Genomic DNA, 23,322 nt, shown 5'->3' with positions numbered 1-23,322 from the left:
CTAATAGTCACCATCTTGGGAACGGAGTTAGAAAACTCAATGCATAGTTTCGATATCCATTCAGCCAAGAGCTTATTTTATTACCCTTTATTCGAAAATTAATATTTTATTAAAAGATATCAAAGAAGATAAAACGTTAAAATATAAGTGGCTTTGAATATCTCTAGTAATCTAAGTCAAAATTCCACAAATAAGGGAGAAAATGTGTTGGTTCCACGCAAATTCCCCTCAAAATGACGGTGTGGCAATTTTTTTTAACTATAACACCAAATAAACAGTATTTTTTGTAGCGGGTACCATTTTAAATTAATTAAATCATATTTAATTATTTATATTATTAACGGTATTTAAAACAAGAGCAATATATAACATGTCAATTGAAAAGTCCCCGGCCTACCATAGTAAAACATATTTTTTTTGGTTTTTTTTATTGAACATAGTTCCCTTCAAGGGTGATACACTGAATATAGCGACCCCCCAACTTTTCGATACAATTTTTATAGTACGATTTGTCCTTTGCTTCAAAATAGGCCTCAGTTTCGACGATCACCTCTTCATTCAACGAAAATTTCTTCCCAGCAAGCACTCTTTTGAGATCTGAAGAGCAGGAAATAGTCGCTGGGTCCAGATCGGGAAAATACGGTGGATGAAGAACCTATTCGAAGCCCAATTCCTGGATTTTCATGGTGCATTGCCTTGGTTAATCAGCACTTTCTTTTTCTTCAAATGTTTTTTGGCGATTTCGTCCTTCAAACGGTCTAATAACTCTATGTAATAGTTGCTGTCGATGGTCCTTCCTTTTTCAAGGTAGTCAATGAAAATTATTCCACGCGCATCCGAGAATGCACACGTCATGAACTTGCCAGCCGACTGTTGTGTTTTCCCACGCTTTGGAGCGGGTTCATCGTGTGCAGTCCACTCAAATGACTGTCGATTGGACTTCGGAGTGAAATGATAAGCCGCAAAAACTTGGGTTATTACGCTTGATCATCTTCAAACATTGCTCGGCATCATCAACTCGTCGTTGTTTTTGATCAAAAGTGAGCTCCCACTTTGCACAGAGTTTTCTCATACCCAAATATTCGTGAATGATATGATGTACACGTTCAGTTGATATCTTTAAGAGTGTCTGCTATTTCATTCAATTTCAATTTACGATCATTCAAAATCGTTTTATGGATTATTTAAATGTTTTCGTCGGTAACAATCTCTTTTGGGCGTTCACTACCTTCACCGCCTTCGATGTTTATTTCACCACGTCTAAACCTACCATACCAATCCTTGATGGTTGATTTTCCTGGGGAAGTATCCGAAAACTCGGCATCAAGCAAAGTTTTTGCTTCAACTGCATTTCTCCCTTCAAAAAGCAATATTTTACCAATACGCGAAATTCCTTTTTACTCATTTTTTTTACAATAATAAAAGTTGCTTCACTCAAAATGCTACAATTCACAGAGTAATGATCCTACAGCTGTCAAATTTATTACGCATCTTTTGAGAGTTAGGACTAACTAAAAAACATATGGATTTAATTCTAGTAGCGCCATCTATGTGTCAGGCCAAGGACTTTTCAATTGACCTGTTATTTAAAAACAGACAATGAATCAAAATAGCTCAGGTTTAAGTGGTTAGTAAAACAAATGAGCCCTATATTCTGAAATAATATGACGAAATGTTAACTTTTCCTCTTAGGTACAGTAGAATCCTCCTTCATTACAAACCAGCAGTAATCTTCTAACATTGTAACATTCTATCTTCCTTGATATCACTCTTCTATCTATTTTATATCCTCGTGAAAACGTTCACCTTGTTCGTCACTCACCCTACAAGAAATGTATTTTTAAAGACATTCATTAAAAACATTCTCAGTGTCCTCAGCTTTAAGATTGCCTAGAAGTAATTCCATCCATAGATTACTTTCTTTAAAGAACATGTTAACTCGTTTTTTAATTTGTGAGCCAACAAAAATGCCTTCTTTTAATTTAACATCACTTAATTTACAGAAAACAGTTTTCAAATACAAAACTCCTTTTATTAAACCAAGTTTTATATGTAAGAGTAGAAGAATGACATTTTTTTGTGGAATAAGAGGTTCATAGTTAACGTTTTATGTACCACAAAGTCAGTTCTTTTTGGCCAATCTTTAACTTCATAGTGGATTTTGTCGTCCACTGTCCCACAAACGGACAAAACAACAATGTTTCGTGAAATCTTCCTATAGTGCAAGCAATATAGGAACAACTTTTAAACCAGCACAAACTTTCCAGTTGTATTATTTGTATCTGATTAAGTCTTAAATTAGTTTAATGTTTTCTTAGGTTTCTTTTAAAATCACTGAAGATGCAATAAGTATTGAAGAATATCGGCTGCCATTGCGGAGCAATGCAGCTTTTAAGTGTAAATAGTATTCACCCTGTTAATAAGGAACGTGACGTGTTAGACAATCATATCAATAAACAATATTTTATCAATGGAATAAGGAATTCAATAGTCGTAATCTAATTTATGTAACAAAAGTTGTGTCACGCAGTATTATTTAAGGAAGGAAACAGGTAACAGCCGTTAAAATAATATCTATTTTTTATCTTTTCATAATATACATCAATTATAACGTTACGCTTTTTTCTATAATTTTCTTGCGAGAATTTTGCTTAATGGATTAAATATTGTTACCTAATTTCTTAATCCCTTCTCTTATTGCCATTCAGAACAACACAGTTTCTGTCTTAAGTTGATTGAGGTTCTCTGTTTTGATTTTTAAGGACACTAAATTTTCGTAGGACAGATGCGTTTAAAACCTTAATATCAGCAGTAGGGATATCATAATTTTTATATCTGGGAACAAAGATTCTTCCGCAGCTTTTCTAAGGCGAAAAACTTCCGCTCACATTCACGTCTACATCGCGATCTACTTTTGTTTGTTTTCACAGATTATTTACTGGTATCAGTATCACCTCTGGTTTCGATTCGTAAAGAACGGATGTTTCTGGTGGAAACAAGGAATTGAAATAAATTAGCAGCGAAAGTGCATAAGACATGAATTCTAAATATACCACAGTGAATTAGCTGTTCATTGCAATTACCATTTCTCCAGTAGTATTCGACCGTTTTTGTCAAATATCTTACATAGATTTTCTGGAATATATTGCCTAGCACTGGTCTTCACTCACTTTTAGTAAGAGCCGTCGAGTTTGGCTAAGACTAAGACTCATAATTCCAATCCCCAATAAATCCCCAATCTACGTGAAATTCCCGCAGATTAGAGAATTATCCACAAATTGGCAACGCTGATACTAACACTTATTCAAAGAAGCCATACTTTAATATATTTGAAAATGACGGTTCATAGAAAATTATAAATATAATAATACCGTCTTTCCTTTAGTCAGTCAAATGCTATTACAACTTAAGATCATTTTCATCGTATTTAGTATTTCGCATACATATTTTTACACGATATATATTAAACGAAGCTCGATATCTGGGTATCACGTAAAATAAGATTGAAATATGTATTTTTTACCCAGAAATATTAGAAGTTCTACATAGACGATGTTATGGTTTAACCATAAAATTATTAAAAGGTAAGGCACGGTGTTTTGAAATTCATATAAACAAATTCAATTTGAAAAACATTAAGAACACGAAGACAACAACATAACTTTTTTCTTAACCCGTCATTATTGTTAAAGTGGTTTGTTTTTTCATACAATTCGATCCTCATCCATATTTCAATCTAATTCATGTTTATCCTCTCTGTAGAAATGATTTCGTATGATTATGTAGAATGATTATTACAATTAGGCTTAAACCAATAATAAGAAACAGTTGATTGATAATAAAATGAACTACAATCATATTTATTTAATACAAGAGAATAAACATATTTGTTTATAAATTAAAAAAAAAATTATAACAACTTTTTAATCACCATTGATATGTTAGTTGTTTTGTGTTTATTATTATCTTTTTTGGAAACTCTAGTTCTCGTTTACATTGAGGATCATATTTGATCAAATGAATCTAATCCTCATTTTATTGGATTGTAGAAAATAAAGTATGTATGTTTGCCACTTGCTACATTTTTTACTGCATTTTTAATACAAGAAAATAAGAGAGAAATCATATTTACGTATTTTGGCTTGTAAGTAGATGTTTTAAAGAACTGTGAAAGCTAAGCATAGAAGTACCACTGGACTTCAAAAATTTCTCGCTTATTTAATGGAATAACGTCAAGATACGATTTTTATTTTCGTCTCTTTCGGTATTATAGCAAAAAACCGTTCTAGGTTATTTGCTGTGTCAGTTTTTGTTGTATATAATGAAACAAATAGAAGAAGCAGAACTAACGAGCCTTATTCTCTGGAAACTTTGACTTAAAAAAGGCGGAATCATATTTTTCTACTGTTTCAGATGTTATGTAAATGTCTATTTATATGCCAGAATATTTTCTAATATTTTTAGGTATTCAATATATTCTAGAGAAAGCTCTGTTGATGTTGGGAATGAAAGTAGACCATCGGTGACAAGTCTGTCATCATATTCAACTTCTTCCAGGAGATATGAAATTATCGGTCAGAGATCTATTGACTCCAGAGCTAGCGTAACAAGTTTATGGTCTTCTGATATGTCCAGGTAAGTTACTTTCTAACTACAAATGTTTACAATGGTTTTCAATCTGAGTTAAATATTATCATTGGCACGGCAAGTAAACATTTATTTGGGCATGAATTTAATTTAGTCTTTTTAAGCACAAATATTATATCTCTTATGTCAATCTTATATCTTACTTCTACAGAAGTTAGTATTTACCTTATAATATATTTTACTTGCTATACATAAACTATATTATAATTTTTACAATCGATTTCGTATTAGATGTGATATTTAATTGAATGAATATAAAGGATTTCTTATAAAACTAACCATTGTATTGAAATACCGATTTATTGTCTATAATATTTTGCATATATATTTTTTTAAATAATATATTGTTTATACAACTATCGACAAAAGCATTTTTCTAAACTTGTTCATAAAAATTACTTGTGTAGATAGATTTCGACCGAAGGAATTCGCCATGTTTAGAAGCAGGAAGCTGTATCTCTAAATATATATAATAATCTAAATTATAATCTATATATATATATATATATATATATATATATATATATATATTTATATATATATATATATATATATATATATATATATATATATATATATATATTTATATTTATATATATATATATATATATATATATATATATATATATATATATTTATATTTATATATATATATATATATATATATATATTTATATATATATTATATATATATATATATATATATATATATCTATATATATTTATTTGCTAATCACGGCCATTGAAAATTTCTTTCAACATTTTCTTTCTTCATCACTTTCTTCTTTCTTTCTTTATCACTCGCTTCTGCTGATTTTCTCTCCAAGAACTGTTTATAATCAGTTTGTCTAATTAACATTGGTACTATTGGGCAGTGATGATTTTAGAAACTAATAAATACTTTTTATTCATTAGCCGATTGGTCTCTCTATAAAATGAGAAGTCCTTTATAATTAAGTAACATATCTTAAACTTCATTTTTATAGGTACGTATTTTAAAACTAAATATAATCGAAACTATTTGTTATTTTTACAAGTATGGTTGATTATTAATAGATTTAGAACGCGCATTGACAAAATAAAATAAATGAGTTATAATCTTGCATCAACCTAATTAAAAATTAAAATACTCTTATCAGGAAAATTTCATTTAATACCGCATAACGATCCGTAAATTGAAAATCAAACTCGAAAAAGTTATCACGAAAGGAAATCGAATGAAAAAAATCCCCGAAAATAGGTGTGGCGTGAAATGTTATTAAATTAATACGAAATATATGCCACATTCACTTCAAAACGCCGAGTTAAGTAGAAGAATATGGAAAACGTAAGAGGAAAATGGCCAAAAAATTATAATTTCCCTTATACGCGATTTTTTTCATTTGCATTTTTATTTTCTTATACGCTTTATTCATTCATGCTTGAAATATTTCTATAAGGAATCAATATTCGATATTTCTTCGCGTATATTTTCAAGTAAGATGATGAGAAGTGTATGAATATACCGATATTATCCAAATAACTTCTATTTTTTGATTAATATTTCAGAAAGGATTTTGTATATACCGATTTTAAGATAACAAGAAAGTAATTTCGAAAAGGAAATTTGTTCAGCTATATTTCCAGTCGCAGTACTACTTTGATACCAAAAATATAGCGTATTATTTTCCACCATAATAGTCCAGATAACTTCAGTGCCATAATACTATAAGTTTAGAAGATATTTATGCTTAAATTGTGTGAAATCTTTATAACATAAAATAACAAAATATCCTACAAATTAAAAAATTATACATTTTTTGTAAAACCAAAATTACTTTATTACCAAGCAATAAAATAAAATTGTTATGATCGTTTTTATGACAGAGCTTTTCCAATCCAATGCCAACTAGAGAATCAAAAAAAAAGAAATAAACATCGTAACGCAGAAAACTTTGATAATAAGGCACAAGTTTCCGGATACAGTTTCTTCACATGCAATAAAACTTTATTGGTTCCCTAAGAGCTACGTATCCTGGTTTATAAAAATATTTCGAGTTATTTGAATGAATGAATAATATTTGTGATATCTACAGGGCTGGTGAATTAATTAATTTGACAATATTAATAAATAGGAGTAGACAGAATAAATAACACCTAATATATAGACAATATTTATTTATTAACAGGATATTAAGCTACTATTTGCTTTAAAATAACTGCAATTCTTCAACGGAATAGATCTATAGAATGTCTGAATAGTTCCCATCGGAATATTGTCCCATTCTTGCACCAAAACATCGACTAATTAGTTCAATGTTGCTAAATATGGAAATCTATTCCACATTCTCTACTCTAAGCATAATGTTTCCATAATATTGAAGTCTACATCACATTCTTTTAATAATCAAGCGTCCAATTGATTTATGATCCTTGCGCCACTTCCCAACTTAGCGCTTGTAACAGAGAAATACATAAACATCGTATGATTGCAATGTTTCCAACATGAAACAAAATGTACTATATTGAATGGTATTCATAGTATTTTGTGCACTCCATTTATGTTTCTCATATAATCAGTCCATGGATTACATTTCGAGTTTTGCAGGTTCCTCGAAATAAATAATAATAAAGAAATACTCTTCTATGAAAAATTCCATATTCTGCAGACACCTCAGATTTATATACAGCGTGGGACAAAAATCTACCATTGACGCAATTTCCGCTGAATGGCAATAATGGAACGATTATTTTCAATAAATATTGTCACTATATTTGCTCGTTCTTGTCGCGTATATTATCCATAATCAAATTTAGATGTCTACACAACACAATGATTAAAGCGAAACTGAGCTAAACGTCACATAACTAAGATAAAAAAGTTAGTGGGACTTTTGCTTCACCTTTTCCCAACGACTTTCCAAATATTATGGACGCAAACATTCGAAAGCTCATCATATTTCAATATATTAAGCACTGCTCTTTTCCCTTTTTTATCAGCAGCTCATATTCAACATGCTAACTACCCATAACAAAGGTGACGTTCATCCTAACTATGTGGTATATATTAGAACAGCTCACCATCAAAAACAGGCAATGTTTCTCTCTCAGCAAATGATTTATATAGATCATTTACAATAGACAACATAGTTTGTGATAAGTTCGTTTCTTTAACTTTACAATTCTTGAGTTTTTTGACTTACTCAAATCTTCTTTTATTCACTGTATTAAAATACCCATTTCCGAAGTAATTCTTCTGTCAAGTGGTGCTTGGTTGGTTTGTAATTCAATATATTTGGGATTGAGCAAAATTGAGGTGTCAGCTAAATAATGCGTAAAAATTAAAAATTTCTCTCAACTAATTCAGCATACCTTAAATATGCATATGCTGTCTCTTATAAATATGTATGGAACCACCATTTTTCTGTATTTCAGGAGCACGTTGCAGATGCTGATTTGCTCTCTGCTCTTCTGTTGTTCCATCGAAATTCTTTTTGGAGCCAGCGTTATGCAAATTGTTCAAAACTAGCACAACAAACATATTGGCGCTCATATATTTACATCATATTACATCATTTTTTAACAAGAAAAACATAAAATAAAAGTCAATAAAAGTCACATAAAAAATAGCAGGATAAAAACGACCTATCGTACATATCACAAATATATTTACAAGCAAAGTATAAAACATATACAGCAATGTTTCATTACTATTTACCATATTCAAACACTTTACTTTATATCATAAAAAAAATATTAAATTAAAAAGAAAAACTTCTTTTATTGGTAACTAATATTCTGGGAAAAAAATGTCATTTACTGTAATAATTTTATTTCATCAGTTTTTAAGACTAATAAAATATTTGCGTTTTTTAGGAGAGATTCTGAAGCAATACCCGAACACGAAATAGACTCTAGTGATTCTACACGCACCTCTTTTGCTTCGGACAATAGCAGAAGATATTCGGAAGGACTATCGAAAAGAAGGAGGTCGTCAGCACGTGCTGCCCAAATTAGGAGGTTTATTCGTCGAGTACCTCTAACCTACGACAGAAGACGAACAACTGGAAGGTCAATAAACAAGAAATAATTACTATACCACATATATGAATAATTTTTTTATATATTCTCTTATCAGTAATATGGTGGCTACTTAATAATAATATTAATCACATAAGACATTATTTTACAACTGACAACTTTTATCTAACTAACTGTTAATTCGTGTAGTAATTAATAATCTTCCTTTCGGATCTTCTACAGTTGTTGATTAATCAATTTCCGGTTCTTCGCATCATTAGCCATAAATACTACGAAACGCCAAACATAAGACATTTATATTATTAAAATTGCCATCAACATTGATGTTATAATCAATAATTATGGCAAACTTATTTTTGGAAACTAATTCTTAGCATCTATCAATAATAATATTATTTATTACATCTTGCATTAGATATATTTGGTACAATCTTAGTTTACAAATTAATTTATTACTATTGCTTTAACGTATTTGTATCAATACTTATGCAAGGCGAATACGACAAATACATCGGTATGTATTTTCCAAATGGAAACAAAATAGTCACGGTTATACACTAAACAAGTTTGTGTAATTCGATTTGCTTCAATCTTCTGATATCCTGGAGGTATTCAGTAGCCCTGTTGTTTCCACGTTGCTGCGATTTATTAACCTTATTTCATATTTTAATACCAAATCTTGGATAACTTTGAAATAGATCCATTTGATTTCGAGGTCATGGTGCAGTTCCTTGTTGGTTACTTAGCGATAAGCATTATTAATTAATCTAATAACTTTCTTTTTTGGTACACCCTTAAGCTCATATTTGCTAACGAAGTTTCACTAACAATAAAAATAACAAGTAAAATCTATGGTTTGTAAAAATGGGACCGAGTTGAATTGATTCCTCATACATATTTGACAATATTGAATAAATGAAGAAGAACGGTTTTTTACGCTTCGTTTTATATAATGATTCTGAGATAGTACCATCGTACAATAAACTGCCTTAAATATATGGTTATATTTATTAAACTTTTGGATACCAGGATTATGAAAGTATAGGAACTTTAACATAATTATTTAGTCTAGAGAATGCTTTAATTATATCTCGTATAAAACATCGAGCAACTGTAACCTATTAATTAAATAATAACTAAAATATAACGATATATTATAACCAATAATATTAAATTTAAATCAACTTAAAATGCATTTAATTCCAATTGGATCTTTTTAATATATATTCCTCTGAAATCATCACTCATGCTCTAGAAACAACACATTTTTTCACACAACGATACGACTTTATTTTCAAAATGACCCTTCAACTTCAGCATTTTTTCTTAAGTCTCTTTTTTTAAGACTTATTTTGAGATCAGCTAGTAGTCACTGAGGGTTAGATCAGGTTTAGTTTATATATCGTTTTCATCAACTTGTGACACGTTGTATTGTTCTGAAAATAAGAAAATGTCGTTACACTAAACCATCGTAAATCAACGCTAAAACTATAGATTATTTAGTAAAATATTGACATTTTATTACCATCTATCTCGTATATTATTATTAATCGATGACTTACATAACAATTCGATGTTTTATGTATTTCCAAACAAAATAATAATACAAGATTATTTACTTTATCCATTCTAATTATATAAAGAGACGGCTATACATCATCATTGGACTAAATGTGATTTAAAATGTTGTTGTTGTCTGTAAATTGATTGATTACCATGTTGGAAAATTTGATTAATGTGAAGTAATAATAAATAATGCGGGGACCACCAAGGTACAGGAGAAATTTTAATTAAATCATTTAGAAGTGACAAACAAAAGTAGGGTGATATTTATTGAAAAATTTACATTCTCTTTTATATCAGTTTTGTTATTATTTTTATGTTCTTTTTTTTTGTCAGTATCGTATTTTATTTTTTAGTATATAATTTTTGTAATGTACAGCTTTCCTAAAGTTGACTTGGAGTAATTAATATTCCTCAACGAAGATTATTATTGATTCCGTATCAGAATTTATATTGTTTACTAAAAATCATAGTCGTTAATAAAAAATTAAACATAATTGTAAAGCGTATTGTGATATTTTCTTTGACTAACTAATAGATGAATTGTATTGCTAATTTATATAAAACTCATGGCATTGAAATGTTTGCTACCTTTAGCAAGGGGTCAATTTTTGAAGAAATTGAACCAGGATTCAAAGACATCTATTTTGTTCACTTTCCGTCTTCCAGGTTTTTATTAACAATGATTGTTTGCTTTGAACTGGATTTCGATGTTTGATAGCTTTTTAATCATTTTGAATAACTTTTTAATTCGCAGAGTGGTAAGTTCCTTTCACTGGAATTTGTACTTTTTCACGCGGTACTAAATCAGATAAACAAGGCAACTAGTTGATAATTAAAATTAGGATTTTTGTTTGGTCGATATCATAATTTGAGGTGAATACGAAGATATTTGTTTTTGTAGTATCTTTGTCAACTATTCATTCACAATGTCATATGGTGCAAAATTGTCCTTTCCATAAAAAAAGCCTTGATGCCACTATTTTATTTCCTTGGCATTGTTATATTCATTTGAAGACGTTAATGGCCGATCAAAACCAGGCAAATGTTCCACTATAATACTGCAGCACTCATGTGCACCTGTCTTTTGATAAAATCTATTCACTGTCAGTTTGTTCAACTTTATTGGGGACTTAACATGACAAATTATTTGTTCAGTATCTCAAAGATGAACTGACAAAATCGAAGGTAGTAAATAAACTAAATTACAGTAGGCGTTCAATTCCTGGTAAATTTTTTGACAAAATGCAAATTTTAATTAGCGTTCTATTTTATACGGGATAAACACTTATCACGATATACTGCTTATATTAGATCATCGAAATTTGGTTTTTACACTGATGCTGCAAATAATTCATCACTTACAAAAGAATAACACCATTACTACTCATATGATGACTATCCATAAGTAGAATTTTTTGAATGTTGCAAAAATTTTGTTTACCATGTTAAATGAATTGACATATTCTTCCACACCTCTCTTCCATGATCTGAGAGCTATTGTCACTTAAAAATTATAGGTTCTTTTAGAGCAGATTAAGCTCTTTTAATACTATTTTTACATTCCACCATTAATGTTTCGTTTCATCCTTTGCTTCACCTTTATCATCATGGTTCAGCAATTCTTTATTATCTTCTTTTTTCATATTTTCTTTCTTTGTTTTAACAGTCGTATAAATATTTTTATCTATATCTTAATCTCTTTCTATAACTTAGGATAATTTTTCTTTGCTATATTGTCTTTACTCTGCCCTATATTCTCTATAGCTTTCCCGAATTAGTGGTTCTGTGTTTTCCTTCTTTTATTTCACTACTCTTAAATATTTTTTTATTCTGGTTTCTATCCAGTTTTACTACCAACTGTTGAAAGTTTATATCAGGAATTTCTTATATATGCTTAATAATTTTTCAGTAGTATCCAAAGATTTTGTTAGGTTTTCCTTCCCAATTGATTTTATTAGTTCATTACAGTTCTGTCTTTTTTAAATATTTTCCTTTCTTACTGCGTAGTTAACTTTATATATCAGAGCTTGAATACAAGTTGGCAAACAAATTACCTAGCCTGATGAGGCAGATTCGCAAATGCTATTTGCGACTATTGCTATTGCATCTATGCGGATGTACTACAAGGTAGTGTGCTTGAACCAATATTATATTTACTCTATACTAGTAATATATCTAAATGTGCACATTTGCAGATGACACTGCACTACCTATAACTAGTAACAATATTGAAACAAATGTATATAGGATAAAAATAGCTATCAGTAACAATGCTGAGTGATAAATGCTTAAAGAGACATGAGAAGAACTTTATACGAAGCTCGAAAAAAGTAGTGGTTGCTTGAACGATAATCAGAACTAATCCTCCTAAAGCTGTTATTATATAAACAAATCTTGACATCAGAGTGGACCCATGGTGTGTAATTATGAGGCTGCACAAAAAAATTTAACGTTAACAGAAGCCAAACTTACCAAAACAAAGTTCTTCGGATCATTCTTGGTATATTAGAAATGGTATATATTGAATTATCATAGTATATTAGAAATGAGACCATCCACAAAGATAACAAGTCAATTGAAAAGTTCCCGGCCTACCATTGTAAAATACATTTTGTGACAAAATTATTTTTTTATTCAACATAATTCCCTTCAATGGCGATACACTGATTATAGCGACCCTCCAACTTTTCGATACTATTTTTATAGTACGATTTGTCCTTTGCTTCAAAAGAGGCCTCAGTTTCGTCGGCCATCTCTTCCTTCGACGAAAATGTCTTCCCAACGAGCATTCTTTTGAGATATGAGAACAGGAAATAGTCGCTGGGGGTCAGCTCTGGAGAATACGGTGGGTGAGGAAGCAATTCGTAGCCCACTTCATGGAATTTTGACACGGTGCATTGTCTTGGTGAAGCAGCACTTTCTTTTTCTTCTAATGCGACAGTTTTTCGGCGATTTTGTCCTTCAAACAGTCCAATAACGCTATGTAATAGTAGCTGTTGATGGTTCTTCCTTTTTCAAGGTAGTCAATGAAAATTACCACGTCTAAACTTAGCATACCAATTCTTGTTAGTTGATTTTCCTGGAGCAGTATCCAGAAACTCGGCATCAAGCCAAGTTCTTGCTTCAACTGCATTTTTCCCTTCACAAAGCAATATTTTACCAACACGAGAAATCCTTACCATTTTTATACAGCGCTTATCCATTTTTTTACAATAACATAACTTGCTTCACTCAAAATGCTATAATTCACAAGTAATGATCCGACAGCTGTTAAATTTATACACGCATCTTTTGAGGCTTAGGGCTAACTAAAAAACATATGGATTTAATTCTAGTACTATCATCTATGTATCAGGGACCTCTTTTCAATTTACCTGTTATGCTGGATACAAAAGTTCAGCAAATAATTAGTGACAACAGTTGATGAGAGCTTGTGGACTTATCTAATAGTTAAAGAGACAAAAATCCATCGAACTAATTTAGTTAAATTAGGTTTGGATCTGAAATCTTAGATTTGAGCCTTAAGAACAATAAGAAAGAAAAATTACTAGATAGTTCTAGTTGAGTAATAATAACCAGTACTGTGTATATAACCAGTGGTGTGTTTCTTAGGCTTTTGTATTTAAAAACTCACCTAATGCAACATTTTGCGAGACTATATATTTAACCTATAATTAATTTTATATAAATGTTATAAGACGTAATTATTATACTTTTATGATGTTAACTCACAATACATATTCATTTTTTTTTCTTTGAAGCTCCGCCATCTATTACTCGCCCTATAAAAGGACGGACCCTATCAAAGAAAAAATCCTGACAGTATGAATAGAAACATTAAAAGGGATTTTATATTCGGAGCCGTTGTTGTACGGACACGGCATGCTCGTAATTCGTATTCCATTTCCATTTTTCTATTTTGATGTCGTATTTCGGGGATGTTCGACGTGATATGTAGGACACGTAGAGGACCGTTTTACGATCGCAGAAGGGACGGCAAATTTTCATTTACCATTTCTGTACCGAATGTGTCGGCGGTTTTTTGCCATTCTGCCGTTTTGTGTGTTTACAGGAATGTCAGGCGGTCGAACGAGCACGGCGAACATATTGGACCCAGTCCAAGAATGCAATTCTATTATTTAAAAACGATTTTCTGGACTTAGTGTGGAATAGTTTTCCATTCCCTTTGAGGTATAGAGGTGCGGTTATTTATTTCTTTGATATTTTTCACCTTGGTTTTACTTTTAAATCTTTATACGAGTTCAAATATGATCGAGAAAAATACTCTGACACGTTTATTTGCTATTGAAAAAAAATACAGTTCTCTAAGTATTTTCCCTCACCAGTTACACATTTTGTCCATCTTTCCAGAAGTTTTTTTGGTGTCGGTATCGAAGAATTCCCTGGGCAACTCAGGCACCCATGTGCGCAAACTTCTCTACCTCGTCGTTGTTGTAGAATCTTTGATCTCCGAGTGGTTCTTCCAGTGATCCCAACATGTGGAAGTCGCAGGGTAGTAAATTAGGGCTATAGGGGAGGTGTCCCAGTAATTCACACCCTAATTTCGATATTGCAACCAGCATGAGATAAGCTGGATGAGGGCGAGCATTATCCTGGAGAAGAATCGCACTTCATACTAGAATGCTCCTCCGTTTCGAGCAATAAGCGGGTTTCACGTGTGGTTTCAGAAGGTTAGAGTGGTATGCAGCATTAATGGTACGTTGGGTGCGCAGTAAATCGACGTAGAGCAAGCCCCGCCGGTCCCACAACAGCGTATACAGAACCTTACCCTCGGACCTGATTGCCTTCGCTTTGACGGTACCCCTTCCTCCTTCTTCCTCCACTCTTTAGACGACATCTAACTTTCGGGTGTGTAATAGTGCACCCATATCTCGTCTGTAATGAAGATTTGCGTTAAAAACCGTCCCCCTCTGCCTCGTATCGCGTCAGACTTTCAACCGCGTAAATTTTTTGTACCGATCGCGCCGTTATTTTGCGATATTGAAGGTGTTCGTGGATAATAGACTCTACACTATCGATACTGATTCAGCCGAAATGTCTCGAACATCCTACGGTCCATTAAAGTGGGTTGTTCTACGCGGCGAATGTTGTCTGGTGTGATGCTGGCTCGCGGTCGATCATGCGGCTCATTCTCGACAGTTTCGCGGCTATCCTTGAATGCTTTGGCCCATTTAAACATGGCAGCTCTACTCAGACCCTCACTATTGAATTGATTTTGCAAACGCAGAAAAATGTCAATCTTTTTGCCTTGCCACTCTAAAAAACAAATGACAATACGTTGTGCTACGGCGGTCAGCACCTGACGTTCACTCATGGTCCTAGCACGCGCGTGAAATATGCGCTCCCAACGAAAACTATGCCACACTGTTCGTAAGAAGGCCCAGATATCACATACTCAAGCCACGACCTTCAAAACATACATTCGCGCTATCTACAGCGTTTGTCTCCACATATTTGAACCACTCTCTAAATAGCCGACTTGGTTGGCGTAGTGGTAAAGGCGACCGGACTGTCCTCCTACCATTGCGATAGTCGCGGGTTCGAATCCTGCTGGGGCATGGTCGTAAATTTACGTTTGTGATTGTTTAATATTTGTAAATGTTCTTAGGCAAGGGTACAAAATCCGACAAGGAAATGATCCCAGCCATGCCAGATATGTTGGGTACCAATGGTTAGCCAACATATCTGGTTGTGAGAGATTGTGGACTTTCCCAGTAGTTAAAGAGACAAACATCCATTGAACGAATATGGTTTAGTTAGGTTTGGATCAAACTGTCAATTAGGTTTGGATCTTATATTTGAACTTTAAGAACAATACGAAAGAAAATACTAGATAGTTGTAGTTGAGTAGTGATAGTTGTAATATTAACTAGTTGTAATATGTGTGCCTTGGGCTTTTATATTAAATAATTTACCTAATACAGCATTTTGCGAGAAAATTAACTTGCATTTAATATTTCACTTGCATTTAATTTAACATAAATTTTATAAGACGTATTTATTATACTTTTATGATGCTAACTCAAAACATATTCATTTTTTGCTTCTTTGAAGCTCCACCTTCTATTACTCGCTCTATTAAAGGACGGGCCGTGTCAAAAAAAAAATCCTGATTGTTTAATATTAGTAAATGTTGTCATTCACATCAGTAACTAGACTGGGATTCTGAGATGGTCTCCAAGTTGGTCACTCAGCAGTCGGTAGGCTTAATGCCGTGGACCGTGGTTCGGAGCACTCGTTAAACAGTAGGTCCAGTCCAGATAAATCCTTGTCGGTGAAAGGAGACTCTAAAATATATATAAAAAAACTTTATAATATAGAATAAATATGGGATAGATACCAACCCTCTTGAAATAAGTGATTATTATACAGAAAACAAACAATTAATAATCCTATACTTTAGTATTGGTTTGTATACTTTACTTATAAACAAAATAAAAAAATCCTATATACGAGGATAAATGCTTACTGCATGGGTTATACGCCGCAATGATATTTTGACTCGTGGGATAGTTGCCCTGAGGAAAAATTTATGAATATTCTCTGAGTTTCTTAACTCTCTTCTTAATTTTCTTTATATATTTTAATACCAAGCCAGCTAGTTTCTTAATTTTAATTGATATTAACTAATTGGGAAAATAAAAGATATAATGAAATTAGTCATATATTTTTATAATAGTGTATTGTTGCGAAATAATATTTTGATTTCTCAGATGGCACAATCAGATGGTACTTATTAATTTAATAATTATTTTAACATTGTTTTAACATTTTGTGAATTTTTTTAATGTTTTCGTCGGTAACAACCTCTTTTCACCGTCTTCAGCGCTCATTTCACCACGTCTAAACTTAGCATACCAATCCTTGGTGGTTGATTTTCCTAGGGCAGTATCCAGAAACTCGGCATCAAGCGAAGTTCTTGCTTCTTGCTTCGAACTAATTTAGTTAAATTTGGATCTGAAATATTATATTTAAACTTTAAGAACAATAAGAAAGCAAAATTACTAGATAGTTCTAGTTGACTAATGATAACCAGTGGTGTGTATATAACCATATGTGTTTCTTGTGCTTTTGTATTTAAATAAATCACAAATTCTAATTTATCACAAATTCTTATTCAACTCCCTATTCGTTATCATTTATTTTATCATTGTTTTATTTTTATCGTTACATACTAATTTTTTTATAAGGTATCTTATTTAAAATACAGTAAATTTTCTCTTGTTTTTAGGATATATCTTAACTCTAATTAACGTGAGCTAGATTTTCCAGCTTCTTCTTTCTTTTTCCTTTCTGATTTTCAGCAGTGAAACGGGCACGATAAACATGTTGGACGCAGTTCAAGAATGCAATTCTATTATTTAAAAACGATTTTCTTGGCTTGCTGTGGAATAGTTTTCCATTCCCTTTTCAAGTATGGAGGTGTGGTATTTTAATTCTTTGATATTGTTTCCACCTTGATCTTAGGGTTTACCTTAAGTCCTTAGGTCTTTATACTATAACAGGAATTTTATTTTTAATATTCTATTACTGCTGAAACATATGCGATTTAAACATGGCGCTTGAAAATTAAGCCTTTGATGTTTTTTTTATTCTGAAAACTATTCATTGTAAATAAAAGTAAAAAAATAAATTAAATGTTGTGCGACATACAAAATATTCTTTATATGAACTTAAGATATCAAATGACATTGAAGCATTAAATAGTACACCTTTTATTGTCAACATTCACTTACAGTGCGTGGATTTCTATATTACCTTAGGTTACTTAACAAAATTTTAATTTTCTATGAAAGTATCGAAGATTTTTTTAAATGCACCTGCGGTGGTAATAAATGATCAATTTTTACAGCAAAAAATTAGGCCCTAAAGGATTTATTATTAGCACAATTATTTATTATTCTTAAAAATACGACATATTAATCCAAATATATAGGGAATAGGAAAAGTAATATGAACACCATCCATAAAAACATAAACTTAAATTACCAATAAACAAAACATTAATTTATAACGCAACGTTGCCGCAGTAAAAATACAGTTGAAGCAAAAACTTGGTTTGATGCCGAGTTTCCGAAGATTGCCCCGGGAATATCAACCATCAAGGATTAGTATGCTAAGTTTAGACGTGGTGAAATGAGCACCCAAGACGGTGAACGCAGTGGACGCCCAAAAGAGGTTGTTACCGATGAAAACATTAAAAAATCCACAAAATGGTTTTGAATGACGGTAAATTGAATTTGAATGAAACTACTGATATATCAACTGAACGTGTACATTATATCATTCGAATGAATTGGGCGAGCTCACTTTTGAGCAAGAACAACGACGAGTTGATGATTCGGAGCAGTGTTTGAAGATGATCAAGCGTAATAAACTCGACTTTTTTTGAAACATGGCTCCATCATTTTACTCCAAAGTCCAATCGACAGTCATCTGAGTGGACTGCACACGATGAACCCGCTCCAAAGCGTGGGAAAACGTAACAGTCGGCTGGCAAGTTTATGGCGTCTGTACTTTGGGATGTGCACGGAATAATTTTCATTCACTACTTTGAAAAACGAAGGACCATCAACAGCGACTATTTCATAGCGTTATTGGACCGTTTGAAGGACGAAATGGCCGAAAAAGGGCCGCAATTTGAAGAAAAAGAAAACGCTGCTTCAGCAAGACAATGCACCATGTCACAATTGAGTGAAAACGATGGCCAAAATCCACGAATTGGGCTTCGAATTGCTTCCTGATTCACCGTATTCTCCAGATCTGGCTCCCAGCGAGTATGTCCTGCTCTCAGATCTCCAAAGAATGATCGCTGAAATTTTCTTCGAATGAAGAGGTGATCGCGGCAACTGAGGCCTATTTCGAAGCAAAGGACAAATCGTTCTACAAAAATGGTATCGTAAAATTGGAGGGTCGCTATAATCAGTGTATCACCCTCGAGAAGAATTATGTTGTTGTTACACATAATACCTGTTATATGTTACTTATCTCCCACTTGTCTTGCTTACAAATTAATTAAATTTATTATATTAAAATTAAATTTGGATATATTAAATTTAAAAAATGTTATATCAAAAAATAGCCAAGCTTAAGTAATTTAAAAAACTATTACAGATTAGGTTTATCGGTCACATATATAACAACAAACACGTATATATTATACAAACATTGATCTATTAACTAATCCAAAATCGAAGATTAATTTCATACATTATTTACAAGATTGTCTAGTTGTCTATTCAATTTGTTTAAGTATTTCATTGAAGAATATTCGGGTTTACCAGATATATTTTTTAGATATTTTAAAACAAGGTACTTAACAATATTGCAATCGATATTAAACGATCTTAAGCGATCAGTTTACTGACATCACGATTGATAAATTACAACAAGATTAAATAAATATGTTTAAAATTAAAGATTGATAGGTTTAAGATAATACGCTCGCTATGGCGAATTAAATATATTGCGTTATTAATTATCAATAAGTATTAAGCCTATTGCGGCAACAGCGGTTGATGCTTTATTTATTTATTTATATGGTTTTATGGATTAAAAACGTTTTTCAGCTGTCATTCGAACTTAAACGCGAATGTTTGATGCATAGATAAGTAAATTCATTTAGAATTTATGATCACTGATTCTATATTTAAATAACAGTTGCCTTGCTATTATTAGAGAATTTCATTTAGTTTTTGTGTGTAAGAAAAATTCGGTGTTGTGTTTAGAGTAGTCATTTAACGCTACTGTTATAATGACGAAGTGCGAAGCGGAATATACATAGCTAAATATATCTGCAAATACTGTAACCGGTTAATACTAAGGAACACAAATTATTAATATTATATTTTTTAAAGAAGATAGTAAAATTTTTGTTATAGTGACTATGGCTTTGTTTATAAATTCAAGATTTTGTATAATAATTGTATAAATCGTGAATTATGCCTGATATATTTCTAGTAGGCAGCGATATTTTGAGAACAATTAGATCATTTTCGCTATATATGCAACTTCTAACTTTTGTAACGTCTCCTCAAGATCAATACACTTAAAAAAATAATTTAAATATTTTATAGGCCTAACATACTTACGATACTTACGATTTCAAGATATTAATCCATTAAAAAAACAATAAATGTGAGTTTATATAATATAAGACCTAAAATTTACATAACCAAATCAACAAAACTCAAAGTCCCATTAAAATTTCTACCTCACTTTCAATCATACAGATTCTATGCAAGTAATATTAACCTAAGAACTTATTTAGGACTAATTTTGAAATAAAATAAAAATTATATTTAAAAAAATGATAGCAATAGCAAAATAAATAAAGCAAATTCTAGGCGTGAAAGATCTGGATGTCGAGGTGGTCGCGTGGCAGTTCTGAAAACGAAACGAAAACGTAACTAAGCAATCAATTTTCAATGACAAATGTTACATAGAAATGAAACACAGATGAGATATATCAAGGATCTCTGATTATCTCAACAGATCTTGTAATGTTAGGTAATAATGAAATATGATGATACTGATAATATAATGATATTATTTGACTAATAGTACAGGTAACTAATTATGCTGGCGGATCATTGTACTGATTTGTAATAATTTTGATAATATCAGTGACAGACAACGACAATGGTAGTCAATAGCAATGACGAAATAGCCATGATAGTCAAAAATACAGAGCAAATCTCTATGGTTAGCAACAATCTTAGTCCATAGCAGTCGGTAACAATCATAATAGACAACTATTATGAATGCGCAATGCGCACTAGAGAAAAAGCCAAAGGCAAACATGCTAAACATGCTGCCACCAAGAGCAAACAGGAACCACTTTCGGTAGAGTTTATGTATTCTTCAAATTATCAGTAGATCATAACTATACATAAGTTATTTTGGCCACTTTGGCATCAGTTTCTGGTTTGTAAAGTAAAATTGTTATACTTCAGAGTTGCAGCTACAAAACTATTATATTTATTTTACAGTAATTTAAGAATTATGGGAAGATAGGAAGATACTAAATATAAAAATAATAAATAGACATTCACATATGAAGAATAACATATAGAAAATGGAGATTTAGTAAACAATAAATGGAAATTAAAAGGAGAAAACTGGAATGCTCTGTGAATAAACTCACTATCTGATTGGGTAGATAGTAGATTGGGCAGCACCAAATACGATAATATCAACTGTACTTTACAAATAATCTCTTTTGTAGTTATAATGCCCCTTGGACATGTTAAGATATCACATCTGGCAAATACAGACTACGTAAAAATATCAACAATGTTGCCATTCACGGTAATTATTTCTGTAGCCAGGTATTTGAAAAATTCTAGTCTAGTTCATTTTGTATTATGGTTCAAACCTTTTTAAAAAACATAAATGCCCCAAATTCCAAAGATCTAAGTTATCTTATTATGAGAATATTCAGAGATATTCGAAATGGTGATCGACAATATGAAGAATATATAAAGAATTAAAAGTCGCGTTTACACAGGTATTGTTCAGATTGAGACAAGCATAACCCGGAAAATACATCGTTTGAACTCACGTTATCTATTCCAGGTGGTTGAAAATGATGTGTTATAAATTTTGCAGCTAAAATTCCTACTATAAATAAAATTCATGCCATTTGGATTTTGTAACTTTTAAAAATTTAACCTTACATTCGGCACTTACCCTTGTTCTTCCATATCTGAAAACCAATGTATTTTAGACCATCAAGAATAACACAACAATTTAATTGTCATTGCTATAGAACTATTAATGTAACACAAAATCTAAATATTCTATAATATTTTGTTGTTTTGATCGACCTTACCGATCGACTCGACAAGAATGGGCCGCTATCACAAAAGGAAAACAATATAGTTTGTTCTTTTCTATGGTTTATTATATACAGTAGAGTGCGCATGCGCCAAATCCGGAGATGTTGTGGAGCAATGTATCCTGGCCTTTATATACAAAAGTGTACATCTCAGCATTTCTGTCGCCCGGTCCCGGTACCGCGTCCGCCTCTATTAGCGAATAAGTCATCAGATGCCCTCTATGTAATTCGTCAACAATGCCGTTCTGTCTTTTCTTACATCTGGTATTAAAACGAATTTACAAACTGCAATAGGCAATGCATTATACGTCTTGATGACGTGAGTTCACTGCATTTTAGGGTAGACTATTTATGCAACTCCAACAATATTCCAAAAAAATATCAACATAAAAATTTCACAGTTGATAAATACATTTGAATACCCAGTTGCGTTATAGTTGTAATTCGTCTAGGCAAGCAACGAACGAAAAAAAAAACGATGACAATAACAACGGTATGAACGCTCTCTCGCACAATTACGCGCCTCGACAATGACGCGAACGTCCGGCAACCGCGCAAATTCGACAACAAAACTACAAACCAATTTGCCAGATCGACGAAGCATGCCGGCGAGCCGTAGCAGCAACGACGGCGGCAGCAGGAAAAAAGACACGAAATATTTCGACTGCGCCACGTTCAAGATTAACTGTTATCATCTCTCTATCTTATCTAAACTAGTGTTTCGGTCGTCTTGGCGGTACCGCGGGCGAAAATACGATTCCGGTGCAGGGCAGTCTGTACGACCGTTCGACCGGCGACGTCATAGGCTCGGGAGGATTGTTTTCAAATCGCGCGGGTCGGTAGGAAGCCGATGTTTCTCCGCGAACCAAACAAAAAAGTAGGAAAAAAGTTAAATAAAAACATATAGATCGGAAACAAAAGCACGTTTCGATATTTGCAGTCGGCCGCGTGTTTATTAATGTTTTTAATTCCGCTATAATGACATTATAAATATCCACGTTCGATCGAATCGACTTTTGTTATACATTTTCGTAATATGGAAAGCGATAGTTGGTGACTAAGGTTTCGAATACGGTTTGATACGCGATACGGCTACGTGCTGCAGTTCCGCGACCGAATCAACAGTGAATCCGATGAGAAAACCCATATAATCTACAAGTTTAGTGCCTGTGTGTGTGTGGTGTGTGGGAATAGTTATGCCGCTTTACGTGAGGAAGTTTCGGAGACCA

At 32.2% G+C, this 23,322-nt stretch overlaps 1 protein-coding gene and 1 long non-coding RNA gene across 5 annotated transcripts in view; one reads left to right on the top strand and one right to left on the bottom strand.

The window, feature by feature from the left end:
- dnc (phosphodiesterase dunce) overlaps positions 1-23,322 on the top strand; it is a 787,050-nt gene that overhangs the window by 261,154 nt on the left and 502,574 nt on the right. The window contains exons 3-4 of one of the 4 annotated variants that reach the window (XM_076395538.1): positions 4,465-4,635; positions 8,503-8,697. The exons of the other annotated variants lie outside the window; for them this stretch is intronic. Coding sequence (XP_076251653.1) covers positions 4,465-4,635; positions 8,503-8,697 — 366 coding nt within the window. The remainder of the gene's footprint in view (positions 1-4,464; positions 4,636-8,502; positions 8,698-23,322) is intronic. 4 annotated transcript variants of the gene reach the window in all.
- LOC143190927 (uncharacterized) lies at positions 11,855-22,106 on the bottom strand. Its single transcript, XR_013004350.1, has 3 exons — positions 21,946-22,106; positions 19,189-20,640; positions 11,855-12,911 (listed from the first exon to the last, which is right to left on the bottom strand). It is a non-coding gene; the product is annotated as an uncharacterized LOC143190927 (long non-coding RNA).

Source organism: Rhynchophorus ferrugineus, unplaced genomic scaffold, assembly GCF_030347505.1.
Source record: "Rhynchophorus ferrugineus isolate W39M unplaced genomic scaffold, kcgeb_rfMv2 rfM2, whole genome shotgun sequence".
NCBI lineage: Eukaryota > Metazoa > Arthropoda > Insecta > Coleoptera > Curculionidae > Rhynchophorus > Rhynchophorus ferrugineus.
The sequence above is the reverse complement of the archived record's forward strand: the minus strand, read 5'-3'. Positions and strand labels throughout refer to the sequence as shown.